Source organism: Monodon monoceros, unplaced genomic scaffold (assembly GCF_005190385.1).
Source record: "Monodon monoceros isolate NGI ecotype Baffin Bay Population unplaced genomic scaffold, NGI_Narwhal_1 Super_Scaffold_6, whole genome shotgun sequence".
NCBI classification, from domain to species: domain Eukaryota; kingdom Metazoa; phylum Chordata; class Mammalia; order Artiodactyla; family Monodontidae; genus Monodon; species Monodon monoceros.
This window is the reverse complement of record NW_021703783.1, coordinates 34,425,965-34,447,205: the sequence shown is the minus strand read 5'-3', so window position 1 is coordinate 34,447,205 and position 21,241 is coordinate 34,425,965. Positions and strand designations below refer to the sequence as shown.

At 38.1% G+C, this 21,241-nt stretch overlaps 1 protein-coding gene across 3 annotated transcripts in view; it reads right to left on the bottom strand.

Moving 5' to 3' along the window:
• Positions 1 to 7,110: 7,110 nt before the first annotated feature.
• Positions 7,111 to 21,241, bottom strand: part of ANO6 (anoctamin 6) — a 211,974-nt gene continuing 197,843 nt past the window's right edge. For all 3 annotated transcript variants that reach the window (XM_029204419.1, XM_029204417.1, XM_029204418.1), the window contains 3 exons: positions 19,314 to 19,516; positions 17,744 to 17,849; positions 7,111 to 8,211 (listed from right to left, as the gene is read on the bottom strand). In XM_029204419.1, coding sequence (XP_029060252.1) covers positions 8,005 to 8,211; positions 17,744 to 17,849; positions 19,314 to 19,516 — 516 coding nt within the window. In that variant the 3' untranslated portion in view covers positions 7,111 to 8,004. The remainder of the gene's footprint in view (positions 8,212 to 17,743; positions 17,850 to 19,313; positions 19,517 to 21,241) is intronic.

Sequence of the window (21,241 nt, the reverse complement as noted above, 5' to 3'; positions counted from 1 at the left end):
TCATGCCTGTCTCTGGGGTCTGCGCTGATAGCCTCAGCTCACACCCGTCTCTGGAGCTCCTTTTGGCGGCGCTCTTAATCCCCTCTCCTCGTGCACAGCAAATCAAAGAGGCAAGAAATAGTCTCTTGTCTCTTCTGCAGCTCCAGACTTTTTCCCAGACTCCCTCCCGGCTAGCTGTGGTGCACTATCCTCCTTCAGGCTGTGTTCACACAGCCAACCCCAGTCCTCTCCCTGCAATCCAACCGAAGCCATAGCCTCAGCTCCCGGCCCCTGCCCGTCCCAGCGGGTGAGCAGACAAGCCTCTCGGGCTGGTGAGTGCCGGTCAGCACCAAACTTCTGTGTGGGAATCTCACCGCTTTGCCCTCTTCACCCGTTGCTGCGCTCTCCTCCACGCCTCCGAAGCTTCCCCCTCCGCCACCTGCAGTCTCTGCTGGGAAGGGGCTTCTAGTGTGTGGAGACATTTCCTCCTTCACAACTCCCTCCCACTGGTGCAGGTCCCATCCCTATTCTTTTGTCTCTGTTTATTCTTTTTTCTTTTGCCCTACCCAGGTACGTGGGGACTTTCTTGCCTTTTGGGAGGTCTGAGGTCTTCTGCCAGCATTCAGTAGGTGTTCTGTAGGAGTTGTTCCACACGTAGATTTATTTCTGATATGTTTGTGGAGAGGAAGGTGATCTCCACGTTTTACTCTTCTGCCATCTTGAAGCTCCGCCACACATTTCTGAATATGATTTTTAAAAACCAAAGAACATCTTTGAAGTCTCTTTTGGGCGAAAAGACTGCCCCGATGGCCCTAGCTCAGGCTTCCTGGGACTGCTGGGGAGTGGGCTGGGCTGGGCTGAGCTAGGGAGATAGCAGGACTTAGGTTTCCAGCACAGCCTTCTTGTATAACTTGAGATTTTTTAATGACATGTTGCATTTTTTTTTCATCTCTATTGGAGTATAATTGCTTTACAATGGTGTGTTAGTTTCTGCTTTAAAACAAAGTGAATCAGTTATACATATACATATGTTCCCATATCTCTTCTCTCCTGCGTCTCCCTCCCTCCCACCCTCCCTATCCCACCCCTCTAGGTGGTCACAAAGCACCGAGCTGATCTCCCTGTGCTATGCGGCTGCTTCCCACTAGCTATCTACTGTACGTCTGGTAGTGTATATATGTCCATGCCACGCTCTTGCTTTGTCACAGCTTACCCTTCCCCCTCCCCATATCCTCAAGTCCATTCTCTAGTAGGTCTGTGTCTTTATTCCTGTCTTACCCCTAGGTTCTTCATGACATTTTTTTTTTCTTAAATTCCATATATATGTGTTAGCATACGGTATTTGTCTTTCTCTTTCTGACTTACTTCACTCTGAATAACAGTCTCTAGGTGTATGATCCTTTTAATGTGCTGTTGGATTCTGTTTGCTAGTATTTTGTTGAGGATTTTTGCATCTGTGTTCATCAGTGATATTGGCCTGTAGTTTTCTTTGTGACATCCTTGTCTGGTTTTAGTATCAGGTGATGGTGGCCTCGTAGAATGAGTTTGGGAGTGTTCCTCCCTCTGCTATATTTTGGAAGAGTTTGAGAAGGATAGGTGTTAGCTCTTCTCTAAACGTTTGATAGAATTCGCCTGTGAAGCTATCTGGTCCTGGGTTTTTGTTTGTTGGAAGATTTTTAATCAGTTTCAATTTCAGTGCTTGTGATTGGTCTGTTCATATTTTCTGTTTCTTCCTGATCAGTCTTGGCAGGTTGTGCATCTCTAAGAATTTGTCCATTTCTTCCAGGTTGTCCATTTTACTAGCATAGAGTTGCTTGTAGTAATCTCTCATGATGTTTTGTATTTCTGCAGTGTCAGTTGTTACTTCTGCTTTTTCATTTCTAATTCTATTGATTTGAGTCTTCTCCCTTTTTTTCTTGATGAGTGTGGCTAATGGTTTATCAATTTTGTTTATATTCTCAAAGAACCGGCTTTTAGTTTTATTGTTCTTTGCTATCGTTTCCCTCATTTCTTTTTCATTTATATCTGATCTGATTTTCATGATTTCTTTCCTTTTGCTAACTTTGGGGTTTTTTTGTTCTTCTTTCTCTAATTGCTTTACGTGCAAGGTTAGGTTGTTTATTCGAGATGTTTCCTGTTTCTTAAGGTAGGATTGTATTGCTATAAACTTCCCTCTTAGAACTGCTTTTGCCACATCCCATAGGTTTTGGGTCATCCTGTCTCCATTGTCATTTGTTTCTAGGTATTTTTTTAATTTCCTCTTTGATTCCTTCAGTGATCACTTCGTTATTAAGTAGTGTATTGTTTAGCCTCCATGTGTTTGTATTTTTTGCAGATCTTTTCCTGTAATTGATATCTAGTCTTATAGCGTTGTGGTCAGTAAAGATACTTGATACAATTTCAACTTTCTTAAATTTACCAAGGTTTGATATGTCACCCAAGATATGAGTTATCCTGGAGAATGTTCCATGAGCACTTGAGAAAAATGTGTATTCTGTTGTTTTTGGATGGAATGTCCTATTAAATATCAATTAAGTCCATCTTGTTTAATGGATCATTTAAAGCTTGTGTTTCCTCATTTTCATTTTGGATGATCTGTCCATTGGTGAAAGTGGGGTGTTAAAGTACCCATAGTAAAACTATGAATGTGTTACTCTTGATTTCCCCTTTTATGGCTGTTAGTATTTGCCTTATGTATTGAGGTGCTCCTATGTTGGGTGCATAACTATTTACAATTGTTATATCTTCTTCTTGGATCGATCCCTTGATCATTATGTAGTGTCCTTCTTTGTCTCTTCTAATAGTCTTTAAAGTCTATTTTGTCTGATATGAGAATTGCTACTCCAGCTTTCTTTTGGTTTCCATTTGCATGGAATATCTTTTTCCATCCCCTTACTTTCAGTCTGTATGTGTCTCTAGGTCTGAAGTGGGTCTCTTGTAGGCAGCATATATATGGGTCTTGTTTTTGCATGCATTCAGCCAATCTGTGTCTTTTGGTGGGAGCATTTAGTCCATTTACATTTAAGGTAATTATCGATATGTTCCTATTCCCATTTTCTTAATTGTTTTGGGTTCGTTATTGTAGGTCTTTTCCTTCTCTTGTGTTTCTTGCCTAGAGAAGTTCCTTCAGCATTTGTTGTAAAGCTGGTTTGGTGGTGCTGAAATCTCTCAGCTTTTGCTTGTCTGTAAAGGTTTTAATTTCTCCATCAAATCTGAGATCCTTGCTGGGTAGATTAATCTTGGTTGCAGGTTTTTCTCCTTCATCACTTTAAATATGTCCTGCCACTCCCTTCTGGCTTGCAGTGTTTCTCCTGAAAGATCAGCTATTAACCTTATGGGGATTCCCTTGTGTGTTATTTGTTGTTTTTCCCTTGCTGCTTTCAATATGTTTTCTTTCTATTTAATTTTTGACAGTTTGATTAATATGTGTCTTGGCGTATTTCTCCTTGGATTTATCCTGTATGGGGCTCTCTGTGCTTCCTGGACTTGATTAACTATTTTCTTTCCCATATTAGGGAAGTTTTCAACTATAATCTCTTCAAATATTTTCAGTCCCTTTCTTTTTCTCTTCTTCTTCTGGAATCCCTATAATTCGAATGTTGGTGCATTTAACCTTGTCCCAGAGGTCTCTGAGACTGTCCTCAGTTCTTTTCATTCTTTTTCCTTTATTCTGCTCTGCAGTAATTATTTCCACTATTTTATCTTCCAGGTCACTTATCCGTTCTTCTGCCTCAGTTATTCTATTGATCCCATCTAGAGTACTTTTAATTTCATTTATTGTGTTGTTCATCGTTGCTTGTTTCATCTTTAGTTCTTCTAGGTCCTTGTTAAATGTTTCTTGCATTTTGTCTATTCTATTTCCAAGATTTTGGATCATCTTTACTATCATTATTCTGAATTCTTTTTCAGGTAGACTGCTTATTTCCTCTTCATTTGTTAGCTCTGGTGGGTTTTTATCTTGCTCCTTCATCTACTGTGTGGTTTTGTCTTCTCATTTTGCTTATCTTACTGTGTTTGGGGTCTCCTTTTTGCAGGCTGCAGGTTCATAGTTCCCATTGTTTTTGGTGTCTGTCCCCACATTTCTTTTTTAATCATGTACTTTCATCATTTTTTAAAATGTTTCTAAAAATTTCCTTGCTACAAAATCATGTTGGCAGTGAGATCTGTGTAAGTAAACAACTGGCACTGTACCTGGTGGGGTCAGATAAATACCAGTTATTTAAGATTTCATCATTTCCCCAAAATGAGAAGGGGGTACTTTGCTAAAGAAGTTCTAGTTGCTCCTTTGCTGGAGTTAAAATGCTTGAAGGGAAGAATAACATCATCGGTACCCGTACCAAGGACATCATTTAAGAATTAGAGAAAATGCTTCTTCCTATTGGTCCAGTTATGGACTATTTTTGACTTAGTTTTACTGCAAGCTTAATGAGATTTAAGCTGGTCAAAAAAGGAAAAGAAATCAAAGGATGGAATGAGTTAATATATGGATTTTATGTTGTCCAGGATAAAAAAAAAAAAAAAGGTTGTGTTTTGTAATGAGATTTTCCTTTATATTCTTCTTCATAATTTCCCCTTTCTGTACCCAAGGCCATGGCAGATCCAAACAGAGCCTTTCTGAGCCTTATTAGAGACATGTCCTCTCTGGGAGTCATTGCCCCATGTCAGGTGACATGCCCCATGTGTAGAATGCAGAGGCATCTTTATGCAATTAGTGGGAAGCACCTCTCCCTACTAGTGGATGCATCCCGACACTGGCACACCTGGTCTCTAGGCTTGGTGCCCTGTACAGGCCTCAATCCCAACAACTGTCTGCAGCAGCCCTGGCTGAAACCCCACCCCCAATTTTTCCCAGAAAAAACATGTTTTAAAGTAAGTGCAGGTTATGAAAAATACAATTTTAGATATAATCCACATAAAAATGCACATCTGTTATCTGATACATAATTGGTAAATAAATATACATCTGCTCTCTTTCTTAAAAACATTGTGACAATTGCATACAGAGTAGATCACAGTATTGTTTTTAATAATGAATTTATTAAATTGCTCATAATTATAAAAGATTAAAGTGCACAGAAATTTGCAAAATATTACAAACTTTACATCTTATGCCACAGTGTATGAAAAGCATCATGAATATTTCAGTTTTACTTAAGTTGTTCATATATTTTAACTTTTCAAACATCTTAAAATATAATATGGACACAAGAAAATGGTACAAGAAGTGTTTCAACAACAGAGCGTATTCTGACCCCCTATTGTGAATTAATGTTTTCTGAAATTCAAGATGCATATGCAATTATAAGGGAAAGCTTTTGGTGATAAACAGTTTGCAAAATGGTCTTGTTTAGTTTTCAAACAAAAATGAAAGCTTTCCCTTCCTATTGACATAACTAAAGTATCTGAGGGATATTTAAAGAAAAATCTCCTGAGTATTTTGGTCTAATGATTTGTTAAAATTCACAGGCATCACAAAGGGATACAAAGTAAAATTTCTCTAGTGGTTAACACCAGGCAGGTCTAGGCCCAGATTTCCCCTTCATAGGTCCCCTGCCACACCCATCCATTTTTCCAAGGTGCTGCCTCTGCTCACATTTACAGATGTAGCCCACGAGTGCCTGCAGACACAGCCCCACATTTTCTTCACTACCCACTAGTCAGCACTAGACTTACATGAACACTGTCAGTGTCACAGGTTAACCTGGGTCCCCACTACAACCTGGCCGTTTGGGGAATATTGGCAGTGTCATACATCACATTCGCTGCCTTAAAAGGGTAGAGGTTTTTTTCCCTCCTGTCCACAGAAGCAAATTTTAAACTGTGAAGACGATTTATGAAAGATGGTTTATGAAAACATAAATGAACGATTCAAGTTCTATTTTATATACAAGGAGATAAGGCAAAAACATTTCCTTTTCTGTGACTCCATAAGCAGTAATTGCCATATCCAACACTAGGAGATACTCCTACACTTCAGAGAAGAGAAGAGGTAATTGAGAGGAATCGGCACCACTTCCAGGAGCAGTGTCCCGGGTGAGCAGGGAAAGGGATGAGAACACTTCCCCACTCGGAAGAAATTCATTTCTTTCTCCCAGTGTGGCCAGATCTCACATGGCCTGTTGTGAGCACTCTCTGACCACACCATTAACATTATCAAGAAAGCTAGTGAAATGGTCCGGATCCACTGGGACAATTCAAAAGTCCAGAATACTGTTTTGATGAATCCTACAGAAATACTGTTTTGTTTTTAACATTCATGGCAGGCATTTAGAATTGTGACCTGGAGTGAAGCTACTCTATTATAACAAGCCTGTAAATCTGCTCACTAAATAGTGTTTCCTTTTCCTTTGCTGCTGGGACTCTGAGTGTCTTGGCTCCTGTGGCACCTGGGCATTTAGCAGCATCCCAGTGGGTGGCGGCCCATCTAGCAAGAATCCAGTGCCAGACACCCTCTCCTGCACTCAGCCCTGCCTTGTCACCAGTCACAGGTGAGAGGTACGGGCCCTGTGTCTTTTCCAGAGCCTACAAGAGGGCCTGGCACCCGAAAAACAGTAAAGCACAGTAGAGACTGTGAAGCTGAATAAATTAAGGTCAAGATGTGCACGGTGGGGCAGAAGTTCAGCAGGAAGTTACCTTCATCTGACGGCAGAGTTTGTGACCAAACTAATTTGTTTTCTGACCCTTAATTGCCTGACCGGCTTGAGGAGAGGCTGGAATTCAAATCAAATCCCGTCTCTTTTCTTTTTTGGGAATAATCTAGGTATTATCCTGTCTCTCCCTCTCCCTCCCTAAAAAATGCTCCCCAGGTGCAAACAAGTTACTGGGCTGGGAGTAAGAGAAGGGAGGATGCGCTGAGCTACCTTCTCTGTGGCAGATGCTTTGGTAGACTAATCACTTGGACGTGCAGAACCCCTCGCAGGAACACGGTGCGGTCACACTGAGGGCACTTGCTGTTCTCTTGACATGTGCAGCACTGGCCTGTCACAATGGCCATGAGACAATCACAAGGTTGCTTGTAATACTGTACTTCCTGGGATCTCATGGATAAAGGGCAACTGGTGGGAACCTGATGCGCTCATCTTTTCCAAACCATTATGTTGATAAATATGTAACTTTAATCACTTGATTTCATTTTTTTTCAAGAAATGACATATCTTCAGAAGAGGTAAATTAATTATCCTGATCAATACGAGTCACAATTCTGTTTCAATCTGTAAGTTTCCCTGCTTTTGCCATCTTATTCCCTTGAGATTTGCAGTCAACATTGATTAGGCACAGAACATTCTAGGAGTGCTCCTGGAAGATGAAAGGTGTCACTGTGAATTAGCACAAATATGCTCAGACCCTTGCTATCTTCATTGCAATCCATTAAGAGTATTTCTCTGAGCTGGAAAGAAAGGCCAAGATGAAGACTGAAACTATTTCCTCATTACCTGAGATTTCTTTTTCTGTAGGAATGTGATAATGCACCTAAATATTGTGAAGTCTTGGGTCTATCTGCCACTTAATACAGCATTCAAACTGAATTCTGCATTAGATATTTTTAATACACAACTGCTAGCATGTCTAATCTTTAATGATGGTATTTGTAAGGGAAAGATAACTCTGGAACAGATCTGGCAAAAAGTGAAGACATGAAACAGTGCCTAAAAATAAAAAAAGATCATGTGCTTGAGAACAGAAGGAATGAAAATAATCAAATGGAGGGAAAAAATCCACTCTACTTTGGTAGGGGTTGTTTTTAAGCACACAAAGACACCTCTTCTGTGTTACTAAAATTCCAATTTATCAAAAAAGGTAACATTTTTGGTTTTCCTGGTGATTAGTTTTATGCCCTTCTTGATCTCAATTTTACATTTTCCAGTTCCTACATCGCTAGCTGAAACTGAAAAATAATCTGCATGAAAATGGTCATATAGTTAAGACTCATATTTGCCGAAGTGATTTAACTTATTCTCATTAGTGATTCATAATATATTTTGATAAAGCTAAATTCTTTAAAGTGCTTCTCAGAACATAAAGCTCTTAATCTGATTTTGGTCGTATATTGTTATCTACTACTGCTATCATCCTCTCAGCTATGACTCCCATATTTTTGGTCATGTCTTTGAGGTGATTCTCATGAAGAAGCTTCTGGGTTAGGTATTTTTCTCTCCTGATCTTGCTCTTCGTGCTTTTCGATACGTCTGGAATTGCATATGAAATGAAAAATTTCACAGAATAGATGATATGCTAAGGGAGAGAAGAAAAATGTCAATCACAGAGAGAAGTAGGGGAACACAGAGTTTCTTCCATTTATTTTTGCTAGTCATTATAGCAGTATATCAGGACAAGGTGGTGGGCATTCATCATGTATACCCAATCTCTCCCACCACAGCATGGCTCTGCCAAGGTGCTATATTTTTTTACTTTATACATTTCAAGAATACTATTTGACATGTAGAACAGAATACATCTAATATCTAGAACACTCACCATGACACTGACGATGCTATGATATTTTTATGTGTGTTTCTTTCCTATCTTGTTCCCAGGCCTCTTCCCCAAAGGTAAACACTAAACTATCTGTGTGAGTATATGTATATAATTTTCTTTTACTTTGAATAGTTTAACAAGGTATGTATATATCCCCAAATAGTATCTTGTTTAGTTTTGCTTGCTTTAAGCTTTATAAAAACAGTATGATACTGTCAGTATGGTACAGTCTTTTGAAAATTGCTTTTTTCCATTCAAAATTAGTTTCTAAGACTCATCAATGTTATTGTGCATAACTGTAATCCATTTTCACTTCTATATAATATTCCATTTTGCAAACACACTGTAATTTATTTGTTCCCCTATCAAAAGGAATTGGGTTTGTGTCTAGTTTTTGGATTAGAAACAATGATGTTGGGAACATTCTTGCACTTGGATTCTGGAGAATACCTGTGAGTTTCTCAAAAGCGTGCACCTAGGGGTGGAACTGCTGAGACCCTCTGTTACATGAATCTTCAATTTTACAAGAGCGTACCAACTATACCAGCTGACACTCCCAGCAGCAGTGTGTGATGATTTCAGTTGCTCTACATCCTTGTCTGCACTTGTTACCATCGCTTTTTTTTTTTTAAACCAACATGGTGATTATGAAATGGACTTTCACTTTGGTCTTACTTTGCATTTCCCTGATGACTAATGAGCTTGAAAACCTTTTTATTTATTCACTGTTCAAAAATCCCTAACCTAGCAAGAAGATAGAGATAACAGAATAAACATAATTAAAAACAAATAAATTACACATAGTGTTAAAAAGTGATAAGAGCTATGGGGAAAAAGGTGACATGAGCTAAGTGAAGCAGAGTAACAGTTATCATGAGTGTTATGGTGGGAGGTAAAATTTATATAGATTTTATATGGATCAGTCTGGACATGCCTCATTGAGCAAAGATTTTAAGGAGGTGAGGAAATTAGCCATGCAGACATCAGGAAGAAAGACATTCTAGGCAAAGGGAACAGCCAACACAGTCCATCCGGTAGAAACCTGAAGGGTGCATTCCAGGAAGGCTGTTGTGAAGTGACCTCAGGGAGGTAACAGAGCATGGCTAGATTGTGTTTGGCCTTGTATGTCATTGTAAGGACTTTGGCTTTTACTCAGAGTGAGATGTGAAGACAACAGGGAGCCCAGTTAGGAGGCTGTTGCCCTAATTTGGGCAAGAAATGATGGTGGCTCTAACTTGGGTGGCAGCAGCAGAGCTGGTAAGAAGTGGTCAGATTTGTGATATATTTTCAAAGGAAAACTCAACAGGACTGGATGTGGAATAAGTGGGGGGAGAGAAAACAAGGGGGACTCCAAGAATTCTGGCCCAAGCAACTGTTGAGATGGAACTGCCATAATTGAGAGGGGGTAAAACTGTGGACAGAACAGATTTAGTGCATGGTAGGGAGAAGAACATTGCAAGTGGACTTAAGAAAATATGGGAATTTACGGCAGTAGATTTGAGGTATCTGTTTGTTAGATATCCAAGCAGAAAGGTCAAGTATGCAGTTGGATTGATGGGCTGAGTTCAGAAGAGGTTTTCTGGGGATATCCATTAGTGAGTCACTGGCATACAGATAACACTTAAAGTGTCCGGACTGCATGAGATCACCAACGCTGTGGGTAGAGAGAAAACACAACCAAGGAATGAGCCATGGATCATTAAGAAGAGAAGGAAGGGACAGGCAAAAAGTTAAGACAGGACTGCATAGAGAGGTAGGAAGAAAGGCAAAATATGTGTTTCCCTGGGAGCCAAGTGAGGAAGACTTTCAAGGAAGAGTGATTAGCTGTGTCAAATGTTTCTTGTAAGTCAGGTAGTGTGACAGTGGAGAATATTTTGAGCTGAGAGAGATATTGGTGAGTTCAAGTGATTGATAGAATTACATAGTAAAGAGGCAAAAGTTGGTGTAGGAAAGAGGTTTGTTTTTTTTTCCCATCCATTTCTGAGGTAGGTAATATTTACAGATATGAAGATTTTCTATGTTACACCACCCTTGCATTTCTGGGATAAAGCGAATGTGGTATGATGTCATCTTTTGAAAATAGATTGCTAGATTCAGTCTGCACATCTTAAAAAGACCTTTGCCTCTATGCATTGAGTAAGACTGACATAATTTCCCCTTCCCTTTCTAATCTTGTCTGATTTTAGGAACTAAAAGGGGTTGGAGAGTATTTCCTTATCTCTGGAGGAGTGTGTATAATATTGAAATGATCTGTTCTAGAAAGTTTGGTATCACTCTCCTAGAAAGCCATATGGCTTGGTGTTTTCAATGGGGACAGATTTTTCAATTACTCAAAGTTTTGCTATAATTTGAGGTTTATAGTTACCTTCTTTAGCATTTTAAAGATATTAGACTCTTCTCTTCTGGCTTTCAGATTGATGTTAAAAAGTCTACTCTCAAGACACAGACTGGCTGAATACTACAAAAACAGGACCCATATATATGCTGTCTACAAGAGACCTACTTCAGACCTAGGGACACATACAGACTGAAAGTGAGAAAATGGAAAAAAATATTCCATGCAAATGGAAATCAAAAGAAAGCTGGAGTAGCAATACTCATATCAGATAAAACAGACTTTAAATAAAGAATGTTACAAGAGACAAGGAAGGATACTACATAATGATCAAGGGATCAAATCAAGAAGAAGATGTAACAATTGTAAATATATATGCACCCAACAGAGGAGCACCTCAATACATAAGGCAAATGCTAACAGCTATAAAAGAGGAAATCGACAGTAACACAATAATGGTGGGGGACGTTAACACCTTAATGGCACCAATGGACAGATCATCCAGACAGAAAATTAATAAGGAAACAGAAGCTTTAAATGACACAACAGACCAGATAGATTTAATTGATATTTATAGGACATTCCACCTGAAAACAGCAGATTACACTTTCTTCTCAAATGGACACGGAACATTCTCCAGGATAGATCACATCTTGGGTCACAAATCAAGCCTCGGTAAATTTAAGAAAATTGAAATCATACCAAGCATTTTTTCCAACCACAATTCTATGAGATTAGATATAAATTACAGGGAAAAAAACGTAAAAAATACAAACACATGGAGGCTAAACAATACACTACTAAATAACCAAAACTGAAGAAATCAAAGAGGAAATCAAAAAATACCTAGAGACAAATGACAACGAAAACATGACAATCCAAAATGTATGGGATGCAGCAAAATCAGTTCTAAGAGGGAAATTTATAGCAATAAATGCTACCTCAAGAAACAAGAAAACTCTCAAATAAACAAACTAACCTTACACCTAAAGGAACTAGAGAAAGAAAGACAAAACCCAAAGTTAGTAGAAGGAAAGAAATCATAAAGATCAGAGCAGAAATAAATGAAATAGAAACAAAAAACCAATGGCAAATTTCAATAAAACTAAAAGCTGGTTCTTTGAGAAGATAAACAAAAGTGATAAACCTTTAGCCAGACTCATCAAGAGGAAGAGTACTCAAATCAATAAAATTAGAAATGAAAAAGGAGACGTTACAATGGACACCGGAGAAATACACAGCATCACAAGAGACTACTACAAGCAACTCTGTGCCAATCAAACGGAAAACCTGGAAGAAATGGACAAATTCTTAGAAAGGTATAATCTTTTAAGAGTGAACCAGAAAGAAATAGAAAATATGAACAGACCAATCACAAGTAATGAAATTGAAACTGTGATTAAAAATCTTCCAACAGAAGTCCAAGACCAGATGGCTTCACAGGTGAATTCTATCAAACATTTAGAGAAGATCTAACAACCATCCTTCTCAAAAAATTTCAGAGGAAGGAACACGCGCAAACTCATTCTATGAGACCACCATCACCCTGATACCAAAACCAGACAAAGATACTACAAAAAAAGAAAATTACAGACCAATATCACTGATGAATACAGATGCAAAAATTCTCAACAAAACACTAGCAAACAGAATCCAACAACACATTAAAAGGATCATACAACATGATCAAGTGGGATTTATCCCAGGGATGCAAGGATTCTTCAATATAGGCAAATCAATCAATGTGATACACCATATTAACAAATTAAAGAATAAAAACCATATGATCATCTCTATAGATGCAGAAAAAGCTTTTGACAAAATTCAACACTGATTTATGATAAAAACTCTCCAGAAAGTGGGCATAGAGGGAACTTACCTCAACATAATAAAGGCCATATATGACAAACCCACAGCAAACATCATTCTCAATGGTGAAAACCTGAAAGCAAGTCCTCTAAGATCAGGAACAAGACAGGGATGTCCACTCTTGCCACCATTATTCAACACAGTTTTGGAAGTCCTAGCCATGGTAATCAGAGAAGAAAAATAAAAGGAATACAACTTGGAAAAGAAGGAGTAAAACTGTCACTGTTTGCAGATGACATGATACTATACATAGAAAACCTTAAAGATGCCACCAGAAAACTACTAGAGCTAATCAATGGATTTGGTAAGGTTGCAGGATACAAAATTAATGCACAGAAATCTCTTGCATTCCTATACACTAACAATGAAAGATCAGGAAGAGAAATTAAGGAAACAATCCCATTAACCACTGAAACAAAAAGAATAAAATACCTAGGAATAAACCTACCTAAGGAGGTAAAAGACCTGCACTCAGGAAATTATAAGACCCTGATGAAAGAAATCAAAGATGACACAGACGGAGAGATATACCATGTTCTTGGACTGGAAGAATCATTATTGTGAAAATGACTGTACCACCCAAAGCAATCTACAGATTCAATGCAATCCCTATCAAATTACCAATGGCAATTTTTCAGAACTAGAACAAAAAATCTTAAAATTTGTAGAGAGGCACAAAATACCCCAGAGAGCCATAACAATCTTGAGAAAGAAAACGGAGCTGGAGGAATCAGGCTCCCTGACTTCAGACTATACTACAAAGCTACAGTAATCAAGACAATATGGTACTGGCAGAAAAACAGCAACACTGATCAATGGAACAGGATAGAAAGCCCAGAGATAAACGTACGAACCTATGGTCAACTAATCTATGATAAAGGAGGCAAGGATATACAATGGAGAAAAGGCAGTCTTGGTGCTGGGAAAACTGGACATCTACATGGAAAAAATGAAATTAGAACACTCCCTAACACCATACATAAAAATAAACTCAAAATGGATTAAAGACCTAAATGTAAGACCGGACACCATAAAACTCTTAGAGGAAAACATAGGAAGAACACTCTTTGACATAAATCACAGCAAGATCTTTTATGACCCACCTCCTAGAGTAATGGAAATAAAAACAAATATAAACACATGGGACCTAATGAAACTTAAAAGCTTTTGCACAGCAAAGGAAACTACAAACAAGACGAAAAGACAACCCTCAGAATGGGAGAAAATATTTGCAAATGAATCAATGGACAAAGGATTAATGTCCAAAATATATAAATAGCACATGCAGCTCAATATCAAAAACAAACAACCTAATCAAAATTTGGGCGGAAGATCTAAACAGAAATTTCTCCAGAGAAGACATGCAGATGGCCAAGAGGCACATGAAAAGCTGCTCAACATCAGTAATTATTAGAGAAATGCAAAACAAAACTACAGTGAGGTATCACCTCACACTGGTTAGAATGGGCATCATCAGAAAATCTACAAACAACAAATGCTGGAGAGGGTGTGGAGAAAAGGGAATCGTCTTGCACTGTTGGTGGCAAAGTTAACTGATAGAGCCACATGGAGAACAGTATGGAGACTCCTTAAAAAACTAAAAATAGAACTACCATATGACCCAGCAATTCCACTACTGGGCATATACCCAGAGAAAGCCATAATTCAAAAAGATACATGCACCCCAATATTCATTGCAGCACTATTTACAATAGCCAGGTCATGGAAGCAACCTAAATGTCCATTGACAGATGAATGGATAAAGAAGATGTGGCGCATATATGCAATGGAATATTACTCAGCCATAAAAAGGAATGAAATTGGGCCAGTTGCAGAGACATGGATGGACCTAGAGAATGTCATAGAGAGTGAAGTCAGAAAGAGTAAAACAAATATCGTATATTAACGCATATATGTGGAATCTAGAAAAATGGTACAGATGAACCAGTTTGCAAGGCAGAAATAGAGACACAGATGTAGAGAACAAACATATGGACACCAAGGGGGTAAGCGGGGTGGGGGGGTGCGATGAACTAGGAGATTGGGATTTACATATATACAGTAATATGTATGAAATAGATAACTAATAAGAACCTGCTGTATAGCACAGGGAACTGTACTTCACTTTGCTGTACAGGAGAAACTAACACAAGATTGTGAAACAACTATACAACAATTAAAAACAAACGTCTAGGGCTTCCCTGGTGGCGCAGTGGTTGAGAGTCCGCCTGCTGATGCAGCGGACACAGGTTCATGCCCCGGTCCAGGAAGATCCCACATGCCGCGAAACGGCTGTGCCCGTGAGCCATGGCCGCTGAGCCTGCGTGTCCAGAGTTCTCCGCAACGGGAGAGGCCACAACAGTGAGAGGCCTCCATACCACAAAAAAAAACCCCAAAAAACACAAACGTCTACTCTCATTCTAATCTTAATTTTCTTTGTCATCTGTCTTCTTTCTCAGGTTACTTTTAAGATCTTATATTCAGTGTGCTTCATTTTCCTTACAGTGCATGTAAATACTGACTTCTTTGTTATCTATTCTGCTTGATATTTGTTTTGCTTTCTTCTTTGTGAACAGATGTCTGTCACTTATGCTGCAAAAATTTTATCCACTGACTCTTCAGATTTGCATCTCCTCAGTTATCCATTTTTTTCTTCTATGACTTTTTGGGAAAGTTAGTCCTTCTCATTCTGTCTTCCATATCTAACCTCTTGTTAAAAAAATTTTTCCATTTTCTTCTCTCTTTGTGATGTGCTAGTGGTATTTTTTTTTCAGATTTGTCTCCCAGTTCACTAATTCTCTCTTCAGATTTGACTAAACTTCTGTTTTATCCAGATGTTAATGTCTTCATTTCAACAACTATTTTTATTTCAAAAAGTTCTTTTTAATTATTTTTCAAAATTGCCTTATAATTTTTTTACAGTTACTTATTGTTTGTTCATTTTTGGCTCTGTCATTTATTTGTTTAAATATTCTCATATATGGTTAATTTATATTCCTTATCTGATAATTCAAACTCTTAAAAGTTATTGATGGTCCAAATCAGGTTTTTATTTTTTAATTTTTTTTGGCTAAAGCTCATTCTTGGTTTTTCGTTCTTTTTTAAAAATTTCCCCTTTGCCATTGTTGATCTTTGATAGTTAGCTCATATTTGCTTATCTCAATCTGGGAAAAAACTGGGGTCTAAATTAAGGATACTTTTATTCAGAGAAGATATGCATTTCCCTCTGCTTGGAGACATGTTTAGCTTTTGTGGGGTCCCTGGCTGAATCCAAGAGTCTCAAGTTCAGCTCTTCTACTGCACTGCTGACCCAAGGCTTGGTCTCCTTGGGCTTTTAGGTGGAGATACTAATAACAGCACTTGTTCTCAGAGCAGTCCTGAACTTCAGAGGTGCTCACTGCTCTATTTCAGGCAATCATGGTGTTTTCCTCTTTGTATATTCTCTTTCCTTCTTTCTAGTAAGCGTAAAACTGAAAAGGAAATTATATTTTTAACTGATTCTAAATGTTTTGTAGTGAGATGGCCCCTCACAGCATCTAGTCAACCATGATATCAAAAGTAGAAATCAAACCACTTTGGCAACTACATATTTGAATATAAACTAGTGGCTCTTGCCGATATATCAGATACTGTACTTCAGGAATCCAGTTATGATGGTGAACTAATGATGAACTATTTTCTTCTGTTAATTTTTGGTAACTACTTAAAAAAATACTAGAAAAATTATCAAAGCCAGGTAGCCTGTCCCACTTTTTTCTTGCTAACAGATTTTGATTCTACTCAGAGCAAACCAAACACCTCCTGTCTCAGCCTACTTAGCTGCTATGAGGAACCATGTGCTGTAGTTCTAGCCAATGAGATGTAGGTGACAGTCTGCTCTGGGGGCTTCTGGCAAAGCATTTTCTTTCCTAACAAATAGGAAAAGATTTGGCTAGCATCACCCTTCTCCTTCCTCCTGCCTAGAACATAAATGTGTTATCTGGAGTTGCAGTAGTCATATTACAACCACAGAGTGACATGCAATGAGAGAAAACCTAGAGAATCAGATACAGTCCTTACATCAGTGAGCTGGTGTTGATTCAGGAGCACCCAGCTACTCCTAGTGAAATTTGTTATGTAAGAAAAATCAACCCCTATTTGTTGAAGCCACTATCGATGGGCTTTCTGTTTCTTGCAGCTAAATATAATCCTAACTGACCACACCAATGAAGTAACTTTCAAATCTTTGTAATTAAGTAGCAGTTATTCACTTGGTGTAAGAAGTAAAGTTGGTTAGATCAATTTCAAATTTATAGCTGCCTTAGTCATTTTTCATAGCTGGTAAATTTCAGGGATGTAAAAAACTATTTTAAGAAGGATACTGTGAAAATGCAATTAAAATAATACAAATAAAAATATTATAGCAATAACAGTTTCTCCAGGGAAAATATGATATCTTATTTGTCTTGAATAAGCCCCTTCATAGCCTAATAGCCAGTGCCCCAAATAAAAGGTCCAGTGCCCCAAATAAAAAGGCCTTCAATTAATACTGAACTGAAAGGAATTGAATTCCCCTAGCACACAACATGCCTTTAACTTTTAAAGGAGTTAACCAACTTTATTTATTAAAAAAAAATAAATTTATTTATTTATTTACTTTTGGCTGCGTGCAGGCTTTCTCTAGTTGTGATGAGTGGGGGCCACTCTTCGCTGCAGTGCACGGGCTTCTCATTGGGGTGGCTTCTCCCGTTACAGAGCATGGGCTCTAGACACACGGGCTTCAGTAGTTGTGGCTCGCGGGCTCCAGAGTGCAGGCTCAGTAGTTGTGGCGCACGGGCTTAGCTGCTCCGCGGCATGTGGGATCTTCCCAGACCAGGGATCGAACCCGTGTCCCCTGCATTGGCAGGTGGATTCTTAACCACTGTACCACCAGGGAAGCCCAACCAACTTCATTTAATTACTGTTCTCAGGTCAAATTTCATTAATAAATGTTATAAAATAATTATTAGCAAGAGATAACATAGTGTACATTTTAAGTCAGAAGAGGCAACACAAAGCCTGCAAATACACTGCTTCATAAACTATTTCAGAGTATACTTTTCCTACCTCCATGACAATGATAAAAGCCAGCTTAGCTGCAATCACATGCCAATAATAGATGTTGTGTTTATACTCTTGTGGGTGTCCAGGAGGGTACCGGAAATCACGATACCTGGAAATGAGATGGAGACATTTCAGGAGATAATTCTTTTTGATCAAATGCTGTAAACAAGGGCCCATTAAAAAAGGTCATACTTCATGCAACATTCTTTGAAATTGGACATCATATAAATTTTCTCTAAGAGTGTTTGTTTGTTTTTTGGCCACGCCACATGGCATGGCTTGCGGGATCTCAGTTCCCTGACCAGGGACTGAACCCGGGACCACGGAAGTGAAAGCCTGGAATCCTGACTACTAGGCCAGCAGGGAACTCCCAAGTTTTCTCCACGAGTTTAATTTGATGACAAAACCCTGAAATAACTACTCCAGTAATACTTCATTTAACTTACAAGCGGAAGATGATGGTAACGATGGATTCCATCTTTGTAAAAAAGAACAAAAATATCTTAAATTTTGTCCCTGCTTCCTCAAAAGAGTATAACTAAAACAAGTTAGCATATTTTCAGAAACATGCTTATAAATTTATTTATATAATGGTGTCATCAGGGTTCACTCAGCTATGGGGCTATCTCTCTCTACAGAGAATACTAACCTACTTTTTATAATTTTCTTACTTAATTTCCTTGTTGTCAGGCATCATATGCTACTGCTGTTAGTGTATTTCCCTCAGGTAGCACATCTCTCATTTTCTGCCTGTAACCTATTAGACCTAGTTTAATTACTCTTTAGAACTATGTAAAGTAAGAGTAACCAGATTCAATGAGGGATTCTGAAGAGGCTTTACTATGTGTAACTTGGAAACATTTATCTGGGGCTTATCTCTGGTTTCTCGGTTGTGTTGTTGAGAATGTGAATCAGAGAAGGCTTTGAGGAGTTGAACTAAATGAATTTTAAAGCCTCCTTTAGGTTTAAGACTTTGATTGAAAAAAAAAAAACACACACAACTCTACGACATGCAGTCAACAAACTTTTCAGTTAGTAACTTAGTTGACAAAACTAAGTGTACGCTGTCCACAGTTGATTTTACTAGCCATCAATATTAGTGCAGAGCGCTTTGGAACACTTTTAGAGAACACTGCTAGGCCAGGCTGAGGTATTTACATTTCTGTCTTTGCGTTGCTTTTTTAAGTGATGGTACATACTAGTTTGTCATCATTCAGTACCGTCAGGTTGTCCTTGAATAACACATTAGTCATAACAACTGAATTATCTTGCTTTTTGGAACTCTTAAGAGTTTCTTCAGTTCTAAGATACAGGACTTTCCCCCTGGATCAGTCTTCCTGTAATCATTTGAAACTCTCATTTAAAAACCTTGCCTTATGGTTTGGCTTGAAAGTTCTAACCCTAGTCTGTATTAACTTTTATATCCCATCCTTTTTAAAGTCTGATTGAAAAGAAAGCTAGGAAAAAAACATCTTTAGCAATTTTAGTTAAATGATACCAAATAGAATTATATTACAATAAAAGTCCTTTAAAAGATGAAGTGCATTTTTAAACACTTATAAGCAGAACTTGCCTGCATGTGGTATAGTCACCAAGCTCAGTGTACGGATTTTCCTTGCTTTTGCTTTTAAAGTCGGCAACGTTGAAGTAGGAGAGAGTGTTGTTGATGTATCCCTCCATGGTGTAGTGTGGGTGGTCCCCATAGGGCGGGACGGAGAAGGACCAGTAATACACCAGGCGGGGGATCATGTCTGATGTGAAAGCAATGATCATGGCCTATGTTGGGAAGAAAACAGTAAAGGGGGTATTAATTGAGAGCCTTTATAGCTAAGGTTAACCGACATGCCAGAATTACATTTTCATCAGTTGATTTTTTTTTAAATTAAAGACTCAGAAACCTTAATTCTTCCCTGTCAAATGGATATAGGTAGTGAGTATCCTAAAGTCTTTAAGCAGCTGCTTTAAAGTAAAATAGTTCCTTTGCTTTTGGTCTTTAAGGGAATGTTCAGAAGTCTACCTGCAGTTCAAAAGCAAAGGCCTGATAGTTGCCTATAATGTGTCTTAAGTACAGTAAGAATAACTGTAGACTGGGGTATTGTGGACAACTCAAGAGCTGCTTGCATATGTTATTTGTAAATTATATTTTAAAAAGTTAGAATATAATGAAATTCAATCAACCTTGGAGCACTATTTGATATAATTTAATCTTTTAGGATTTAGAAGTCCCTTTTGTATGCGTCATACTAAGGTCAATATTATGAAAATAGGTTGGCTTTATATGATTCCTTTGTAGATAAATAATTGAGAAAAAGCTACTTTTTTATCACTTACCTCTTAAAAATAGAATACTAACTGCATAATATCTATTTTCCTCCAACTTCATACTTTTTCCCTATAGTATCTTGACTTGGTTAGACAAGTCAAACCATAGTCTGATTTAAACTCTCAGTATATACTTATGTCTGTTGCTTTATTAGACAGCAAGAACTCTGTTACTTTAATAAAATGTAGTAACAAGAAATTGTATTGGGATTGTTCTATTCATACAGTCAAGCAATGGTATCTATTTTGTTAGACCTAGTGTCTAAGCCTCTAAACTTCCAAAAGGTTAAATAGATAGTTAAAAACACTGTAAATTATCAAATAACATAAAGAGAGTTTAGTGTGTTCCCAGATTAAAGAAATAAATATGGGTCAGTCTTAAAGCAGAGTCTACGCCAGGCAGACATTTATTAGGATCTAAAGCTATTATGAATTACATGAATTTTCTCCAAAATTCTTTAATTTGGGCTATAATCTCTCAATGTGTAAAACTGGTTTGAAGGAAGGAGAAAGTAAAGAATATTCTTCAATCCAAATTCTATGTGAATAAACAAAGCTAAATGTTTCAGTCATTTACTGAAGCAAAAGAAAAGACATGTTTTTTGCACAACACGATCTTAATAGTATTCATCTGAACATATGGTTTAGACACAGTGAGACCACAGGCCAATAAACAAGGTCTCAGGTAAAGCAAGAAAAACAACTGAGGGGCTTTTCTACTGCAAAACTCCCCCCCCCCCACTAGAACCAGCTTTGTCATTTCCTCTGACGTGGAGTCTCTCTGGGTGTGTGTAGCCTTGCCTGTCAGTGGTGGTAGCGGTGGTGGTGAAAGACAAGAATATTTTACTCTTCCTAGATTTCAACAGATTAAAATTTCCTGTTATCATTTAACTCAACTTTAGCTTTTTATAGAATCACCTGCAGATATGCTTCAAGGAGCTACAAAAATTCCAACAAGGAAGATAATTCTATTGACTTCTGACAAGATACTTTTTCCTCCTGAATTGAGCTGCTTTGAGACACACTGCAAGAGTACAAATAAATGCAGTGTGCTTCATTTCCCATGCTGTCCCAAACACAATTTTCCATTTATATCAAAATAAATTAAAATAGGTCTTCAGTAGCAGATGCTCTGGCATGATACAACAATGTCAATTCAGCTTATTTATTGAACCAGCA